The sequence below is a fragment of the Cyclopterus lumpus genome, chromosome 9, assembly GCF_009769545.1.
Source record: "Cyclopterus lumpus isolate fCycLum1 chromosome 9, fCycLum1.pri, whole genome shotgun sequence".
NCBI classification, from domain to species: domain Eukaryota; kingdom Metazoa; phylum Chordata; class Actinopteri; order Perciformes; family Cyclopteridae; genus Cyclopterus; species Cyclopterus lumpus.
Window position 1 is genome coordinate 5,151,182 of NC_046974.1, and position 18,288 is coordinate 5,169,469.

At 43.0% G+C, this 18,288-nt stretch overlaps 3 protein-coding genes across 3 annotated transcripts; 1 reads left to right on the top strand and 2 right to left on the bottom strand.

Annotated features, from left to right (window-relative positions):
* Window positions 1-5,368: 5,368 nt before the first annotated feature.
* On the bottom strand, window positions 5,369-7,690 carry LOC117736883 (transcriptional activator protein Pur-beta). Its single transcript, XM_034542522.1, has one exon. It carries the CDS (start codon window positions 7,466-7,468, stop codon window positions 6,314-6,316), a length of 1,155 nt encoding a protein of 384 aa, XP_034398413.1. The 5' UTR covers window positions 7,469-7,690; the 3' UTR covers window positions 5,369-6,313.
* A 182-nt stretch (window positions 7,691-7,872) lies between these two features.
* Window positions 7,873-10,612, top strand: LOC117736886 (histone H2A.V). Its single transcript, XM_034542526.1, has 5 exons — window positions 7,873-8,005; window positions 8,985-9,062; window positions 9,188-9,301; window positions 9,445-9,574; window positions 9,756-10,612. Exons 1-5 carry the CDS (start codon window positions 8,003-8,005, stop codon window positions 9,815-9,817), a joined length of 387 nt encoding a protein of 128 aa, XP_034398417.1. The 5' UTR covers window positions 7,873-8,002; the 3' UTR covers window positions 9,818-10,612.
* Window positions 10,613-13,999: 3,387 nt separating this feature from the next.
* Window positions 14,000-17,080, bottom strand: hs3st1l2 (heparan sulfate (glucosamine) 3-O-sulfotransferase 1-like 2). Its single transcript, XM_034542523.1, has 2 exons — window positions 16,773-17,080; window positions 14,000-15,211 (listed from the first exon to the last, which is right to left on the bottom strand). Exons 1-2 carry the CDS (start codon window positions 17,064-17,066, stop codon window positions 14,546-14,548), a joined length of 960 nt encoding a protein of 319 aa, XP_034398414.1. The 5' UTR covers window positions 17,067-17,080; the 3' UTR covers window positions 14,000-14,545.
* Window positions 17,081-18,288: the final 1,208 nt, after the last annotated feature.

Below are 18,288 nucleotides of genomic sequence, written 5' to 3' on the forward strand. Positions count from 1 at the left end.
ATTACTACCCTGTGAAGATTAGAGCAAAATGCTACAACTGGCCTCTCCCGGAAGGCAAAGGTTTGTAATCTTCTACCCTTCGACTTCGTTGCACATTGCCTCAACACCACTTCACCCGTGGCTGTTGTGTTGCGTGTGTGTAGCTGATTACATTGTGATTACCTGTGATGGGAGGAGGAACAGGGAGTGCTGTATTAAACATGCAGACTCATATAGATGAGTCTTTTCTTCTACTCCGGGCTCTTTATCAGCGCCGGATCCTTCGCATTCATATTAAAAACATTTACAACTTTTGTGTTTGAAAGGTTTCGTGAAGGGAAACAATGGCCTCCCTGTCACTGCACAGGTGTGTTCTTTGGTGCGTCGTGTTAACCCACACAACAATAAAGATGTTAGTGTTAGATCCTCCCAGGTAACAAGGGGAGTTGAGCTCTACACTGTTGCTTTCACCAGACGGATTACAGCGCTAATGAGTTGACAGCTGCCCGACACGTCAGAAGTTCACACCTGTGGCCTCGCCTTCCTTCTATTACTCCGACGGCGGATGTATACGAATGGCTGCTTCACATATTCAAGTGGAGTGGGAGTAGATCTGGATGAGCTGCAGAGGTCCCAAAATGCATTGCGATCTCTTGAAATAATCAAAACGTAAGATATTTTAGTTTCGGAAAACACAGCGCTATCACGGTGGAAAGAAAAAGTTGATTATCGCAGCTTTTATCTGTCCTTTCAAGATAAACAACAGAGTCAGTTAGGAATGAACAAAAAAAAATGACAGATGTTTACGCGGTCGGAAATGATCACGAAAGAGAGACAAAAAAGGAAGTCAGGTGACGTTATTATGCGAAAAAACATCCTCAGAGAACGTGGATGTTGGGCTGGATTTATGACTTTTAAAGCCAATGTTCCTTTACGGTTTAGCACAGTGGCCATTCAGCCCAGTATCAAAAAGTTGCAATGTATTGGTTTTTTTTTTCGTGTCGCTAAAAGTCAATTAGGAGCCTTGTGGTTTTATTTTGTCTGTGTGTCAGTTTTTTACTAAATCAAATTGCGTGGTTTGGTTTCCTAAATCTAACTGTACTTAGTTATTTTATGTCCAAACATGATGTTTTGCTACAACCTAACTTTCGTTTGTACCGTAATGTCGTCCCCGAAAAGGAAAAGGTTGCTTCACATTTCTTTGTGAAAAACAAAAGGAGCTCTCTTGAACTCTCGATAGATGCTACTCCCTTGATGGATGTCAACGTGTGCCAACCACACCCTGTTATCATTGATCACACATTCCCCAAATTCTGTTCAGCGTTGTTGGAACAACTTTGGAATGCAACGAAACATAAAACGCACCCGGCGGCACGACGCTTCCTCCTGGAGGTTTGAGGACGGGGGATCAGAGGTAAGAGGTTATATGGTGTCAAGGGGTTCTTTTTCCAGAAAATTATTAACGCTCTAGTTTTACAATGCAACCTGGAAGAAAAATAACCTGAAAGTGAATTTGCAGAATCAACTCTCTCAGGACCACAACCACCTTCAGTAGAACTGACGAGGCCTTTCGATCAAACGATGACACACACACAATGTCAACAATATTCTGACCTCAAAAAGCCGCATTAGCGCTGGTGCATCTTGTGCACAGAGGGGGAGGGGCGGCACGCTCAATAAATCCGGGCAGAGAATGCTGAAAAAAAGGCAGAGAATGCAGATTTTAGCCCCTTTTCCCTCTGTTTTATTTATCATATTAAACCAAATGTGTTGACACATCGCGCTTCTCTCACTGCAGGTGGGATGAACAGGTTGTGTGATGCTAACTGCCCGTTAGCTCATCTTAGTCACTTGATCTCTGCTGCTGACATGTGGTGTGCAAGTGGCATTGCAACTGTGGCTAATTTTTTTAAATAGTGCTAAATGTATTTCGCGTACAGTGCATTGTGCTAATAACGTCGCACGGGGAAACGACAAAGTGTTCACGCCTACTTGTGCTAATACGAATGTGTCCTGACGCGTGCGAGTTCCTTCTTTTGATAGCCGACGCTGCCTAAAGGCGGCTAACGCTTTTTGCCCGCGTTGTTGTCGCATTAAATGAACACATTGCAATGCAAAGTCATCGTTAACGTCAAACTTTGCCAAATGCAAATTGAGTAAAGGAAGCAGAGACAGGTTTCCCTTCAAAGTAAAAGCTGTGCATTATTTTCATCTTGTTTTATCCTCCACAACTTGATTATTGCGTTAGCTCAGAACGACAAGACCATTTTCTCCATTTTGTAAAATGCATATTTTATTCAGGTGTAGGAGCTGCATCTTTATTTTTTTTATTCGTGTATCTCCTGATATTGAAATGTTATTATTTTTTTTTAAATGACACTGAGTAAGAAAGAGATTCACATTCGTTACTGTCCTGCTTTTCTTTCTCTTTTTAAAAGTTCGTCAAAAAGAGGTCAACATGTGATTTGACAAAACTTTCCGGTAATACACCAAAAAAAAGAAGAAAGAAATGCAAGTTCACACACACGTCGTGTTCGTTCTTTTACGGCATTTTACATTTACCGTCATGTGATTCTCTCTCCTTACCCACTAGCACCTTGTCTCCTCGTGCATTACTGAGGCCGCAGATGGATTCAAAAAGAAGCACTACTGTTATGAGGGAAGGGCATAATACACGTTTTTAGATTATAATTGTTTATTGTTGTATTGTGTTCATCACTTTAATGTTGCAGCTACTAATTTTGGGCTTTACAATCTGTACACATACGACATCCCTGACCTTTGACCTCACATCGGATCATTGAAAGAAAACCCTTTCAAGGGGAAAAAAGCAATAGATGTCATGTGTACAGAATGAACAGCGTTACAGAGTTATAACACATTTAAATGAATATGACAGAAATGTATGAATAATGAGTAGTGGGCATGGACCAGAAGGAGGAAGAGAGGAGATTGTGCGGTTAATATCATTGAATATTACAGTTACATGTATTTATAGTCATTTGAACAGTTTTAGCACTATGAAATAGAATGCACTTTATTTGAACTCAATCTCTTTTATTGCATTATTTTCTTTTTTATGTATCTATTCACACTTTTCTTTTTTTTTTACGTTTATCATTTTTCTGTCTTTTTTTGTGTAACTAAGAACATTAACTGACTCATTGTACCACAGATTGGATGTACACATGCTTTCCCTAATTATTTGCATTTTATTTAATAAAACTGTCCCTTATATTTCTTCTAGTTGAGCACTTTTGAGCTTTTATTTTGAAAACTGCCACTTGACATCATCACATAAAATACGTAATCAGTAATGTGTATGTATGATAAATGTAACACTGAATGGGGCCATCTGGCCTTATGAGTTATAGCTTTGATTTGCTGATAAATCATATGCACTTTAACTTGTGATGGAGAACTTTAACATTGTGCTATTGTTATTGATTCAGAAAACAAACAAACAAACAAACAGCTGTTACCTCGTAACCTGCTGGAGATACACTTGTCTGTCATTCTTTCCTTTATAAACTCAAACAATGTTAAACCGTCCACAAAAATGAAAAAAAATCATGTCAACGTTTGAAAAGAACTACAAAATGACTCCATCTTGGACTGAGTAGTTTCACAAAGAACTTTATCAACTCATATGGTTGAACGCTCTGGAAAAGAGTTAGCACTGGAATCTAATTACTTGCCAGATGTGGAAAGTAGATAGTCGTACATTTATTTATTTTATTTTGTTACTTCTACTGAACATTTAAAAGAGAAATATTGTACTTTTTAACTTTGCCCACAACAATAGTTTTCAGCTTCTCAAAATGTTGATATTTTCTAGGTTTTCTTACTGTTCTAATTGTAAATAATTATATATATATTTTAGACAGTCGGTCAAACAAGTCTCCTTGAACCTGGTATTTTCTCACTTCTTTTTCCAGCTGCTTAATAAATGATAAATAAGTGAACTGCAAAAACATCACAAAAAAAAAAAAAAAATCACAAACTTTGTTGCACTCGTCCTGTAAAGTTAAAATGACTTCCACACCTCTCCTGAGCAAAAAACTTATTTTTTTTATTTCTGGTTGAAAGGAACTTGGTAGGATATTACAGCAGAACACACATGACTGAAACAGCTGCCATTTCACATAACACAGTACAGGAAGAAGGATGTAGCTCAATCTCATGTGTAATATATATATATATATATATATATAGAGAATATTTATATGAATATAAAAGAAAAGAAAAAAAACTATTGCTCCCATGTGTTTATTTGTTTTTTTTTCATATGGCATTTCTCTGCTGTGTAAAGTAAAATTCGACAAGAAGGTTCACACACCAAAAGGAAGTGGGACCATGAAAAGTGACCTTTTTTTCCCCTAAAGCACTGGGAACTTTGTGGCTTTTTTAAATTATATATTTGTATTTTATTAGGCTGAGAAGTAAACGTTAAAATATTTCCATTGCAAGAAATAAAACTTGAATCCGCTCTCCAAATAAAAAAAAATAAAAAAAGGATAAATACCATCATACAGCAATCGGAATATGCAAAATATAAGAACACAAGGCAGCTCCGCGTAAGAGCACGCATGCAAAACAAAAAAAGTATATATTTTTTTTTTAAAAGGGGGGAGCATGAAAGACAAAATGTGGATGATTGCAGGCGTTTTATGTTTATGCGTCTTCTGGCAACTGATGGAAAGCCGTGTGTACAAAACGTGGTAAAAGTGAAACGAGGGGACGACTTTGTAAAGTGAACTGGAGTGCTGAGCGTTTGCTGACAATACTTCTTCAACTAAGTGTTTTCTAGAAAATTGCTATAACATACGCTGTTATCAATTTGCTGTTCTCTTCTTAAATTTCCTCTACGGAATAAAAGAAATGTTTAGGAAAAATCGTCAGGTATGAAATATCACCCCGGACAGTTGCGTCCAAGTTTTTAGTGTTTTTAAATAAGCCACTTTAGGCAGAATTATCTAATACAGGTCTCACATTTCTAAGACATATTTTAATATATCTCTTTTTAAAAATATTTATATCTATACTTGATCTTTTTAGTAAGTAAATCTCTTCCAGTACACATACACATATATATGTTTTCTTTTTCTTAAAAAGGTACAGCACTGTGGGTTTTGTTTTCCAAGAGGACCTAATTTTTCTTACAATCAGACTGAATATTGTTTCAGTCATTAATGGTCTGAGTTCAAGATTAAAAGGATCCAAATGGCGCACCATAAAATAAGTCAACACGGTCAATTCCCTTGAGGATCGTAGCGAAAGCCCGGCAATATTAAGCTTTTACTTCGAAAGAAATCGTGACCAGTGCTAGAAGCCTCGGCTCACCGTGTCCCCCATGTGACAAAAAAGGTCACAGGGGTCAAACGTGGGGGGGGGGGGGGGGGGGGGGGCATGCGTGACATCGTCAGTTGCCACAGACACTGATCTGCACCCAGAACCTCTTGAGGATGATGCAGGCACAGGTAATGCCCGATATATACCGCAAAATATACAGATTTCTGGAGGCCCTGAGACGGAAAAACGAGCCACGCGTGGTGAAGGATGCCCGCCGCGTTTCCGCTATCGGAGCAGGAGGTTAGCACCTGGGGGGTTGGGGGTCGTTTGGACTTGTGTGCACGAGCCGTGTGCTTATAACAGATCACCTTACAGGAGCTCGCTGGGCCGAGCGGATGTCCAGAGATGCCAACTATAGCTTTGAGACAGTGGCTCTGTGTGTGTGTGTGTGTGTGTGTGTCTGGACAAGCTGCTTGTTACAGGTCAGATTAAGACAAAAACACACAGCCAGGGTCGCTTCCCACTCTGCACCTGGTGTGTCACACTTCCGCATCATCATCATCATCATCAAGCAAACTACAGGTCAGCACCAGGTGAGCTCTCACCATTAAGATAGCACGCCGGAAGTGGGTCTGGTAGGCTATTGGTGCATCTTGAGCACTGTCAAGCTTAAATTTGCTGGGCTAACATTACATGTAAGGTTATCAAATAGAGAATCGATATACATATATAGATTTAGTTTGTATATCAATGGGGATATCTCACACAGGAGCGGACTACTGCAGTCCGCACTCATTTGGCTATAACAGCCACCTAAACTTTAGGACATGATTATCTTATATAGACAGTAATTTATCAGTCAAATATATATATATATTTTAAATTTTACTCGGTTGTTCTAGCATTTTAAAGTTCGACTCGTCATGCACAGAATAGTCGTTCCTATCTCTTTATCGCCAGGCTTTGCATCATGTTTCATCGGTTTCCCTCCTCCCGAGTGGCCGCCACCACCGACCCCCTCCCCTCCCTCCCTCTCTCCGGGTCAGTCGTCGTCCACGTCTTCGCCCTCCGACTCCTCTCCGGCTCTCCTCTCGTACATCTTATCCCGGTGCCTCTCCTGGATCTCCTTCATCTCCTCGGCGTAGCGGCTGAACGCGCCCCCGAACTTGCTCCACGCCTTGAAGGGGATCGTTATAGAGTTCCTGTAGCTGGGCTTCACTTCGCTCACCCGTAAGAAAACTCCGTACTTGTTGGACCCGACGTCGAAGAAGAACCGCTTCGAGTCCACCATGATAGATGTGCCCTCCGGAAGCTCGCTGTAGCCGCCGGGGCCCCCTGCGCCGCCGGCCAGCTCCTCTTCATCTCCCCCGTAGTCGTCTATCAACTTGGCCAAGGCGTCGCGGAACTCTATCAAGCCCTGGGCCGGGAGCGCAATGGTCTGTCCGGCCTGCAGACCGGACCCGGGGATGCCACCCGCTCCGACTCCAAAACCGGGGCCTCGGTTGACGGTCTGCCGGATCCGGAGGAAGCGACCGCGCTGGTTCTCTTTCAGATCGAGGTAGTATTTTCGGTTCTCGCGCACCAGGAACTCGCTCTTCAAGGCCCGCCTAGGCCCGGTGTCCTCCCCGCCGGATGATTGAGCGATCTGCTCCGGGGAGCTGGGCCCCAGCTGGGCGTAGTGCTCGATGAAATCCCCCAGGTAGTCGCGGAACTCCGCCGCGACCGACATGGAGAGGGTCAGCCGACTTTTCGAGCCCCCGGCGCCGACCTCGGCGATTTTGATGAACCGGCCTTTGGCGTTCTGCTTCACGTCGAGGTAGAAGCGTTTGTTCTGAATGTCCAGCCGCTTCGACGCCAGCTCCTGAGTCTCCGTCTCCCGTTGGTAATGCTGAAATCCGCCGCTTCCTCCTCCTCCGCCTCCGCCTCCCCCACCACCGCCGCCGCCGCCGCCGCCGCCGCCGCCGCCGCCGCCGCTGCTGCCTCCACCGCGCTCACTGCCACTGTCCCCATCCGCCATCTTCGCCACCAGCAGCCCGTTTCTCTGCGTATCTTTGACCCCCACCCCCTTTGGCTGCCAAGCTAGCGCTGAGGATACCGGGACGGACGGTTGCTGGGCTCTGATTGGTCGCTGACGCTGTCCGTTACGACATAAGCCTGAAGGTTCGCGTGTCCATTCGCCAATAATCCTGTCTGTCATTTAAACGTAACCGCCTTCTTAATGACTCACGCGCATACTGTACTTGCAGTTCATAACGGTTCCCTACGTCAGTATTGATCTCATGTGTAACGAATGTGTCGATTGGTCGATTTACTGCGGCCATAACCAGTTGTCTAAAGCAGTTAGAACAACACAATGTGTATTTGAAGAAGTTGTGAGAGTCCATTCCAGCTACCGCCTCCTGATTATGTATTTTGTATTTTTTTTAAAAAGGGACGTATGCCCCAGGAAGGACACTCCACTCCTACTGTCCCGCCTACTTGTTGGTTCCGTGCGCAAAGGCAAGGCACGATGATCTCGGGGTGGGGGATGGGTGGACGGTTCTGTAAGCCGTTCAGCGATTGGTCGAAACAGAGATTCGAAGCAACAAAGCGCGCTCTGATTGGCCGCCCAGACTCCCACGAGGGGTCGCATGCAAAAGATTTGCGAAAGGGTTTATTGTTTCTTTGCTTTCGGGAGCCGGAATTTGTTTGCTATCTGCTCAGTTCTACAATCAAATAACGCGACGGTAAAATGGTACGTGCGCCTTCGGTTAACGCTAAACACTTCACCGGGGACGTCGGTACACGTATACTTCGATTTAACGTGCAATTGTAGAAAGTGCTGTTTTGAATTAGAACTGAAGAAAATTCGACCAGTATGTGTGGTTTAAAAAAAAAAAAAAAAAAAAAAGCTTGATAAAGAGCTAATACGTTAGCTCCCCGAGTATTTGACGTTTTGTCCGTTAAACGCGACGTTATGTTCACCGCGTGACGGATGGTTCGTGTTTTGGTTAATCAGAAACGCAAACTCGGATTCATAATAAGTTTTATTTTTTGGGGGTGGTGGGGGGGTGGTGGTGTTTGGTTGAAAGGTGGATTAGCGAGCTAAGTTTAGCTAACGTTGCATTAGCCTCAACGGATCGGTTAACGATAGCCCTTACCAGTTGACCGTAAAGCAACGATAATGTAGTAAAATCGGCCTGTGTGTTTTAACAACTAATATATAAATATATTTATATATATATTTGCGCCGAGAAGACCCCGCGGGGGGAACTTTCTAACCATTAAACTACGTTAGTTAAAACGTCTGAAAGCAGCGCGTGTTGTGTCGCTAACTCCCGGTTTGCACGATTTTGTTACGGTTTTCTCACCTAAAAAAAAAGAAATGTTTTTTTAATAGTAGTTTATTTTATTTTTTAATGCACGTAATATCTGAAGCGTGTGACCGCCTTCTGATGCGTTATGTTACGTACATGATTGGCGGGAAAGTGACACCAGTTTAACCGGGCCCCGGTCTGTAACGTTTCCCTGTTCAACTGTGCGCATGCGCATAAAAATATTTTGAATACTCAAACCATCGTCCACGAATTTTGAACATTTGAGATGTTTTAGTACATGTGGAGAGAAAAAAAAGTAGTTGTGCAGGACTTATTTCTGGAAATCCAGACATTACAGCTTACGTTATCTTCACTGTCCACCCTGATTTCTACTGTTTGCTATGATCACCCCTGCAGGCTGGTGGCAAGGCAGGAAAAGACAGTGGCAAAGCCAAGGCCAAAGCGGTGTCTCGCTCCCAGAGGGCTGGGCTGCAGGTAAAAACTCTTCCTAAATCCTATTTGTGGCCTAGCTGCACATGTAATGCGTCACCCACCTCCATCGCAGAGAGTTTAACCCCTCTTTTTTTATTTTGTGTGTGTCTTTTCTTTCTCCCTGCCAGTTCCCAGTGGGTCGTATCCACAGGCACTTGAAGACTCGCACAACCAGCCATGGTCGTGTAGGAGCCACAGCAGCTGTGTACAGTGCAGCTATCCTTGAATACCTCACTGCTGAAGTATGCCCGTCCCCATTTTGTGCGCATGTTTTGTAATTACTGCTGGTGTGTGTGTGTGTGTGTGTGTCGCACCCTGGGGAGTGCCGTTTGTATTAATTTTCTGTTTATGGTCTCTTTTTTTTCCTTTTTTCCTGTGTTCTCAGGTACTAGAGTTGGCGGGTAATGCCTCCAAAGACTTGAAGGTGAAGCGTATCACTCCCCGTCACTTGCAGCTCGCCATCCGTGGTGACGAGGAGTTGGACTCCCTCATCAAGGCAACAATTGCCGGAGGAGGTGAGCCAACAGCTTTACAGAGACATGCGTTATATTTATTTATTCCATCAATAAGGTTTTTGTCTCTTGATTGTGTAAGTGTCATACTTACTTATTAGTGTGTTTATAATTACTGTACATTGACTATCTTACTAATGGCTATCGTTTGCTTGAAATATTAAACTTATGTTTTGTTTTTCAGGTGTCATTCCCCACATCCACAAATCCCTCATTGGAAAGAAGGGCCAGCAGAAGACTGCATAGATGCCATGTTGACCATACATTTCAGGGCTTAGGCTTTGATAGGACCAGGAGTTCACATTTGTTCTTTTTTATTATTAATATTATAGCAAAACAAAGAGTGATTGTTAGGATTTGTGTTGTAATATTTCCCCATAACTAGAAAATAAAGTACAGAAAACCCCTTAACGACAAAAATACCCCCATGTATGTTATTGTAGGACGTTTGATTGGGGATTTCATGATTATGTCAAATTACTTTGTTAAAGTGAATTTGTTTGATTGGCCTGGGACTCTGTAATGTTTTATACTGAAAAAAGAATTGTTAAAACCGTTTTTATATAAAAAAAAAATACCTTGTATTGTGGTTATTTTCTTGGAGTTACTATGTTTCTAAAGGTTTCTTTTTTTTTTGAGTAACTGCTAAATGGGAGGTGGTGCTTCCCCTCTTTTGAACTGCACATGGATATTGATGTATTAATAGTTTTGTTTTCTTTACATCAGTCCAGTGTTTTGTGTCTGTAGCACTTCGACCGATGTGTTCACCTTAAAATTGAAGCGTGTTCCTCTGCTGCTGCGAACCGGTGACACCGATCCCGCGGCGCCCTTATCAGAACTATACAGCTGGTGAGATGATATTTGGAGATGGGTTGAACCAAATCTGTGCTTTAAAAATGTATTCGCAGAACCTAAATGTCCTGGCTTTGAGTCATTACCTTCTTCAAGGAAAGAAGTCCAACAAGCTATGTGTTCGGGGAAATGCCGTATTTTATCTTTTAATAAATACCCGTTGCACGTCATCTCTTGGCTTGAAACCACTACTGGAATGTCTTGCATTTTTGAATATGAGATATCTTATAGGTGACGGGACTAATGCATGAACACAACTGCAATATGTTTGCTTTTTTTAAATTTTGTTAAATGTATCGATTAAACCAGTATGATAAGTTGGTTCTTTAAGAAGTTAATACAATTGCATTCTACTGTGTTATTGAAAAGTAAATGTAGTTTCTTTTTTTTCGTTGAAGTTTTTAGTGAGTAACTTTTAAAATAGTGTCACTCCAGCCTTTGTCCTGCAGGGGGCGCCATCTTACAGTCACAATAACACCCTTTTCCTGAATCTGTAAGCAGAGATATACAGTGCATATTAATCTAAAAAAATAATATGGATATTAAATCTAATTTTGTACTACTATAGTCCACTGAGATGGCTGAAGAGATACGCAACAAAAAAACAAAACATTTTATACTCAGTATTTTCCACACTTCAGTGATATTAAGTTACAATCCAAGATGCCAATATTGGCTTTTATTTGACATCTTTGTCATGTTTTCCTCCCTCTACAGAATCACTGCATACTTCAAATCTTCATTTAAATTATGAGGATTTTAAATCGATTTTTTCGCAGGGTTTGAAGCACGATTGCGTTTGTGACGGGGAGCCGGTTGTAAACATACATCACATTTATATATATTAAAAAAAAGAAAAGTAAATGCTAATGAAAAGAATATGGTACCAACTGTACTCGTAAGAAAATGTTTTTTTTTCAGTAGTAGGTCGGTAATACAACAGTAAAAAAACCAAAAGATAATCACCAATCAAGATGGGAGATGAACAGTATTTTCACACACACACACACACACACACACTAATGCAAGGACACACTGAGTGTCTGGATTTCACTGTGTGGCCAGCTGTTGATCTTCGAGTGCACAAAGCTTCTCGTCTTTCCTTCCACACGACGAGGAAACCGCTTCCACTAAAGTGTAGAAGAAGAAGACCTCACACACACACACAGGAGGTCGCGGTCCTCTCGTGGTGTTACCAACAGGACCGAGGGCCGAATCATGTGATGTACTTTCATATTCCCCAATGTCTGCTGCTCTACTCTGACATACGTCTGTCGTGTTGTTGCCGTTGGGGGGGGGGGCCAAGAAACATGACAGCGTGGTTAGAAGGTATGGAAGGTGCTCTTTACCTTTGCAGTCTTTATGTGAAGCTAACAAACGAGCATATTTCACCCCAAAAATGTCTACACGCTTGCTTGTTGTTCAGGTTTTGATGATCTCAGAAAACAACCAGGATGCATACAAATGTGACAAACAGAAACACCCATTCCAGAAACACGCCACGAGACACAAAGCTGGATGATGAAGCTGCTGCAGAACCCGGGTACCCCCCCCCCCCCCCCCCCCCGACGTGAAGGTGCCTCTGATCAGATGTGACACCAGATGTACCGTCCACACGGGCGTCGGCCTCAGCGGGGAACCCATGAAAGAGGCAGCTGCCTCACATCTTCAAAGGGAGAGACTCATTTGTTTATTCTTGCATCTCTCTCTCTCTTTACAGTGTTCTCCTGAGGACGGTGGGGTGGGGGGCCAGCCGGAGGTCAGCCTTCAGCTCCCATTCTCTTCTGCACGCCTGAAAAGTGCCACACACACACACACACATTTATTTTCCGGAATGCCGCAACACGAGTTTCCGTCCAACCTGAAACGACTATCTGAAAGCATTCGTTTGTTGCGTTTTAATCATCGTTATCACGAGGAGGCACAAAGATGACGCATTCAGCATTATTTAAATTTCTGGAACCATCATCTGTAAAAACCTGGAAGAAACCATTTTGGACGTTTGTTTGGGTAAATCGTGTTTCAGCGTTCTGTTTTTTAAAGAAAGGTCAATCCTCTATCAATAAGGAGTCATTTGGGTCCAACACATGCGATACTAAAATACTGTAACAAGCTCTTTCTTCACGTTAGGCTTTGATACTTGATTAAATGAAAAGAAAATACCAAAAAAAAAGCTTTTTCTGCTCGACCAAAATGTTACGATTAACTTCCGTGGAATTGAAAACTGTGAGAGGATTAAAGCTGTAAGACGAAAACACGGACAACGCTGTGGCAGCGACCTGTCAATCACACGGTAGCCCCGCCCTAAAGCGTACCCTGATTAATGGTCTGTTTGACTCTAAATGGACCATAATTTACTAAATGAACATCACGCTGTGTTGAAGAAGACTTGAAACTAGAGATTGAGACCATAAACTAATGTTTACAATGTTTACTGAGGGAATAAATCAAGAGAAGTAGAGTCATTTATATAGACTTCTATACAACCAGAGGAGTCGCCCCCTGGTGGTCAGGAGAGAGAATGCAGCTTTAACACATGAAGCATAGACTTCTATACAACCAGAGGAGTCGCCCCCTGGTGGTCAGGAGAGAGAATGCAGCTTTAACACATAAAGCATATACTTCTATACAACCAGAGGAGTCACCCTCTGGTGGTCAGGAGAGAGAATGCAGCTTTAACACATAAAGCATATACTTCTATACAACCAGAGGAGTCGTCCCCTGGTGGTCAGGAGAGAGAATGCAGCTTTAACACATAAAGCATATACTTCTATACAACCAGAGAAGTCACCTCCTGGTGGTCAGTAGAGAGAATGCAGCTTTAACGCATGAAGCATAGACATCTATACAACCAGAGGAGTCGCCCCCTGGTGGTCAGTGGAGAGAATGCAGCTTTCACACATGAAGCATAGACTTCTATACAACCAGAGGAGTCGCCCCCTGGTGGTCAGTGGAGAGAATGCAGCTTTCACACATGAAGCATAGACTTCTATACAACCAGAGGAGTCGCCCCCTGGTGGTCAGTGGAGAGAATGCAGCTTTCACACATGAAGCATAGACTTCTATACAACCAGAGGAGTCGCCCCCTGGTGGTCAGTAGAGAGAATGCAGCTTTAACACATGAAGCACAGACTTCTATACAACCAGAGGAGTCGCCCCCTGGTGGTCAGGAGAGAGAATGCAGCTTTAACACATGAAGCATATACTTCTATACAACCAGAGAAGTCGCCCCCTGGTGGTCAGGAGAGAGAATGCAGCTTTAACACATGAAGCATAGACTTCTATACAACCAGAGGAGTCGCCCCCTGGTGGTCAGTAGAGAGAATGCATCTTTAACACATGAAGCATAGACTTCTATACAACCAGAGGAGTCGCCCCCTGGTGGCGGCAGATAAACTAGAGTTTAACTTTGAGTCTCACGTAAAAGTAAAACAATGTCCACCTGTCCGTTTAATCCCATAATTACAAATGTTTTTAAAGCCGTCTGGCAACAAACAGGAGACTGTTGGACTGAATACATTTTATTAGAAGGAAATCTTTTATGAAATGAACAGAACCACATTGGCCTTGAAAAAAAAGCTTTCAAAAGAAGTTGAAAAAAAAGAAAAAGAAGGTATTTTCACTTTCTCTAAAAGTCAATCTTGTAAAACAACAAAAGTATAGATTTGAACAGAACAAAGACTCTAAACTAAAACGTTTACTACGAGCACACAAACATGTTACAACTGTTGGGAAAAATCAAATAGGGGCGTGTGGTTTTTAGTTTTTTAAATTGTCCACATTAACCCCAATTTGCTTCATATGAGTTCATATGAATCATTAATTCAAACCATCTTTTCACCACTATTTCACTTCAGAGTCTTTCCACCCAAGGAGGCACCGGTGTGGTCGTGGTAAAGGTTTGTGTTGGCCACACACACACACAGACACACACACACACACACACACACACACGCACACACACTATGTGGCGCTTTACTTGGCCACATTTACACCTGAGTCGGTTTCAAAAACACAAAAAAAAACTCTCCAAAAACACCCCGAACCACAGTGTTCTTCTCCCCCGCCGTGTCCCCTGCATGTTTTTGGCATTATTTGGGTGTTTCTTGTCTCGCCACCGGATCAGCACCAGGAGAACGACCTGCCCACCATGTCGAAGAACATCTCGTTGGGCTTTCTGAAGTAGCGGCAGAGCTTCTTGAAGGCCCGGGTGCTGAGCGGCGCGTGCGGCCGGCCTTTGGACTCGTCCAGGCACTTGTCGCGCCCGGCCGACAGGAGGCAGTAGAAGCCCTTGGTGGCGTTGTAGTAGAAGTTGTCGGGGCTTATCCGGGGCTGGAGGTCCAGAAACCTCTCGGCCTTCCTCAGCTCGGGAAAGGGGTCCCGAATGAGCGCGTCGCCGTCCACCACGTGGATCTGCTCCCTGGGGAAGACCTCCAGCCAGCGGGCCAGATGCTGGTGGTACAGGCTCCGCTGCAGCGCCTTGTAACCGGGGTCGACGTGGCCCTCGTGGATCAGGAGCTCCTCCAGAGGCCGGTAGGGCTTGTGGCGGGTCAGGCGGTTGTGGAGGACCTGGGTGTAGTCGGACACCAGCCTCTCCGCCGGGTCGCGCACGATGAGCAGCAGGCGGACGGCCGGGTTCATGTCCCGGACGCGGCCGGGAACCTGAGGGGACGCGAAGTAGCCGGGGGTCTTCTCCACCGTCAGCTGGTCGGGGAGGCTGAGGGGCATCTGGGCTCGGTACCAGGCCAGGCCCCGGCGGTAGTGCTCCTCCACGTTGAAGTAGTGCACCTGGCGGAGAAGGCGGGGTTAACAAAGGCATCTTTAACATAACGTTATCCCCGTGAAACGTCCCCCAGTCGCTCACGTATACGTTACGACCATAATATTATTTTTTTGTATCGCACGTTTCCAAATATGCATATGAGGCATTCTCTTATTTGCATACATTTCCAGAGCAGAAATCTGATTGAATCTGAACATTGCATGAAGCCGGGTTCAACATTATTGTTTCATTTTGTTGACATATTATAGGAGTCAACATTTCTTTCCAGAGGGGATTCGGGAATTCTCTTTTTATCACTTCATATATCAGAAAATACAAGAACAATCCATTTTCCCCCCAAGTCTTTGGGAATAAAATATTGTATAAATCCGGTTATGAATGATATATGAACACACCCCTCTGTAAAAGAATATTGATAAGAAGGAAACTGGACTGTTTTGTGGATGTAAGTACTGCTGAAGAGGAGATTTATACATATATTTTTGTATGTAAATCAATAATTACATACTTTTTTAAGACACCACAGGTGAACAAGTTAAATACAAAATAATGAACTAATAGATATCACCATGAAAAACTTCCCCAGTTGATCACATTGAAATTAAGACCAATTTATTTTTGTATTACAAGTCTGTGTGTGCAAATGTGTAATGGTAACGTTTGGTGAATTTAGGATGAATCTACAGATGCAAATAGACAAAGTAGTAAAGTAAACACCTGAATGTGTATTTAAAAAAAATAAGTTTTCTTTCCACTAGTCTGAAAGACGACATGTCGTGGAAGCAAAACAGACAAAAAAAACCCATTTAATTTTAACCCAAAACTTGAAGGTTTTGCGTGTCAGATCAGTTGGGTGCAATCTGCAACCTCACCACCAGATGTCACTAAATCCCACACGCTGCACCTTTAGTCTGAAAAAGCAACTGTCCGGTTGTGGAGTAGAAGTATGATGGACATTAAATAAAAACACAGGAAGTATTGGAGGACAAAAACTAAAAGCATGCTCATTTAGTAGAAGGGTCTCTTTCACATTATTCATTATGAATGTGGTTAGCTCTAAGCAGCATTTTAATATCGTAGCGCTGCGTCTAACTTCTGTAAACATGGTCGAGGAGTCACAAGGTGAATGCATAATTATAATCTGCAAAGTGACTCATAACTACAGCTAGATGTGTCACTCTTTCTATAAACTGTCAGAAAATAGTGCGATTTGCTTCCATCAGTTCACTAATTGATTAATCGACTGATTGTTTCATCTCTAAAACTGTAAAATAATGGGATACAAAATATAAATACTTCTTCGAGCACTATGAAATTGTACTTGAAGACTTACTATGCAGGTCTGATTCATTTTAACCCACAACTTGAAGGTTTTGCGCTTCAGAGGGGGTATTCATCAGTTGGTTGCAATCTGCAACCTGACCACCAGATGTCACTAAATCCCACATGCTGCTCCTTTAATCTGAAAAAGTAACTGTCCGGTTGATAAATAGTATAATGTTTCCCTGTGAGATGTAGTGGAGTAGAAGTATAATGGAGTATAAATAGGAAACACATTTATTTTACCTCGGCCTTCGCCACTTCCACGTCCGGGTGCAGGTTGAGCATCTCCAGCAGGGCTCTGGTGCCGCCTTTCCGCACGCCAATGATAATCGCTCCGGGCAGCCGCAACCGGGTGGCATTGTGAGAGGAGGAGGAGGAAGAGGAGGAGGAGGAAGAGGAGGAGGAGGAGGAGGAGGATGACGAAGAGGAGGAGGGAGGGGAGCTGGAACCCCCGCTGCGTAATTCCCTTAAGCACACAGACAGCTGAGTCTGCAGCAGCAGAAGCACCAGCAGCGCTAGTATCACTGTCCACAGCATGGTGCCACACACACACACACACACACACACACACACACACACACACACACACACACACACACACACACACACACACAGAGGTGGAGTGGAGGTTATGTGCACACACTCATGAAGCTGTGAGTGGGGCTTGTTGGCAGTCAGCAGGGGGCCTCAGGAGGAAGCTCTTCAATTGGACAACCTATGAAGGCAAGAAGAAAAAAAAAGAAGAAGGTTTATTGTCCACTTCTGCTGTCTCACTGTGCCACTTTCTTCTTTTAAATACAAAGTAGAGAAAGGGATGAATGCCGCTGATAAACAATAAAGTTTATTGCAACGACACAAGTGCATTTATTATTATTTTATCTTTATTTAAAAGGGACCATGTGCAGTTAAAACATAAATGTCACCATTTGATGCACTGTACCGGATTGTAGCTGCAGCTAATTAGTCCCGTGACAGACCATAAAAAACATAAAACAATAGATAGTAGTGCCGGATAAGACACAATACAACGGTATACGTGGTAAGAAGAACACACAATGCAAAGCTACAGTACAGCACATTAAACGTAAGAGGCTGCTCTTAAAACAAGGAATAAAACAATAAAAATCAGCAACGACAACAAAGAAGGAAATTAATATGCTGTCTTCAGTCTCTACCTGTCAGAAATGTGTGTATTTGTTGATTTGATTGGATCCTCATTAACAAAATGTCTAATTAAAAATACTGATAAAGAAGATTTTTTTTAAATCTAAAAGAGAAGTGGCCATAATGTGGAGCGAGACGCCTGCCCTTGAGCAAGGCACGTAGGCCACCATGTACAGTATATGGATCACAAGGCAAGACCATGGTTCCCCGCACGGTTAGCCTAGCCTAGCTTAACTAATCACGCTAACGACGGCTGCGGCGGTGTGTCGTCACGATGGTCTCCGGGTGGAGGAAACCACTGTTGCTGCAATGCATTCTGGTCTTTTAAAGCTGCTTTGGAGGGAGGGAGATTTTTTAGAGTTTTTAAATGTTAATAAACTGCATTTTTGCTGTTTTTTCGTGTGTCAGTGATTAATCAATACGCCACCGATAGAAACAAAAAGAGTCAAAATCAAATAGCTTGCAGATGTAATTTCTCTTAAAAGTGATTAAAACACTTTAAAGGAGGATTTCTTTCACACGGCACGCAGTTGTTTAACTCTTTCCCCCGTCCTTCTGATTTTCCTTATGTTGTTGTTGTTGTTGTTGTTGTTGT

Coding starts and splice junctions, on each gene's coding strand:
- LOC117736883 (XM_034542522.1), bottom strand. CDS start 7,468: ATGACAGACAGGATTATTGGCGAATGGACACGCGAACCTTCAGGCTTA.
- hs3st1l2 (XM_034542523.1), bottom strand. CDS start 17,066: ATGCTGTGGACAGTGATACTAGCGCTGCTGGTGCTTCTGCTGCTGCAG. Junction 15,212..16,772: donor TGGAAGTGGCGAAGGCCGAG/GTAAAATAAATG, acceptor CTTCTCCGCCAG/GTGCACTACTTCAACGTGGA.
- LOC117736886 (XM_034542526.1), top strand. Junction 9,063..9,187: donor CCCAGAGGGCTGGGCTGCAG/GTAAAAACTCTT, acceptor TCTCCCTGCCAG/TTCCCAGTGGGTCGTATCCA. Junction 9,575..9,755: donor GGCAACAATTGCCGGAGGAG/GTGAGCCAACAG, acceptor TTTGTTTTTCAG/GTGTCATTCCCCACATCCAC.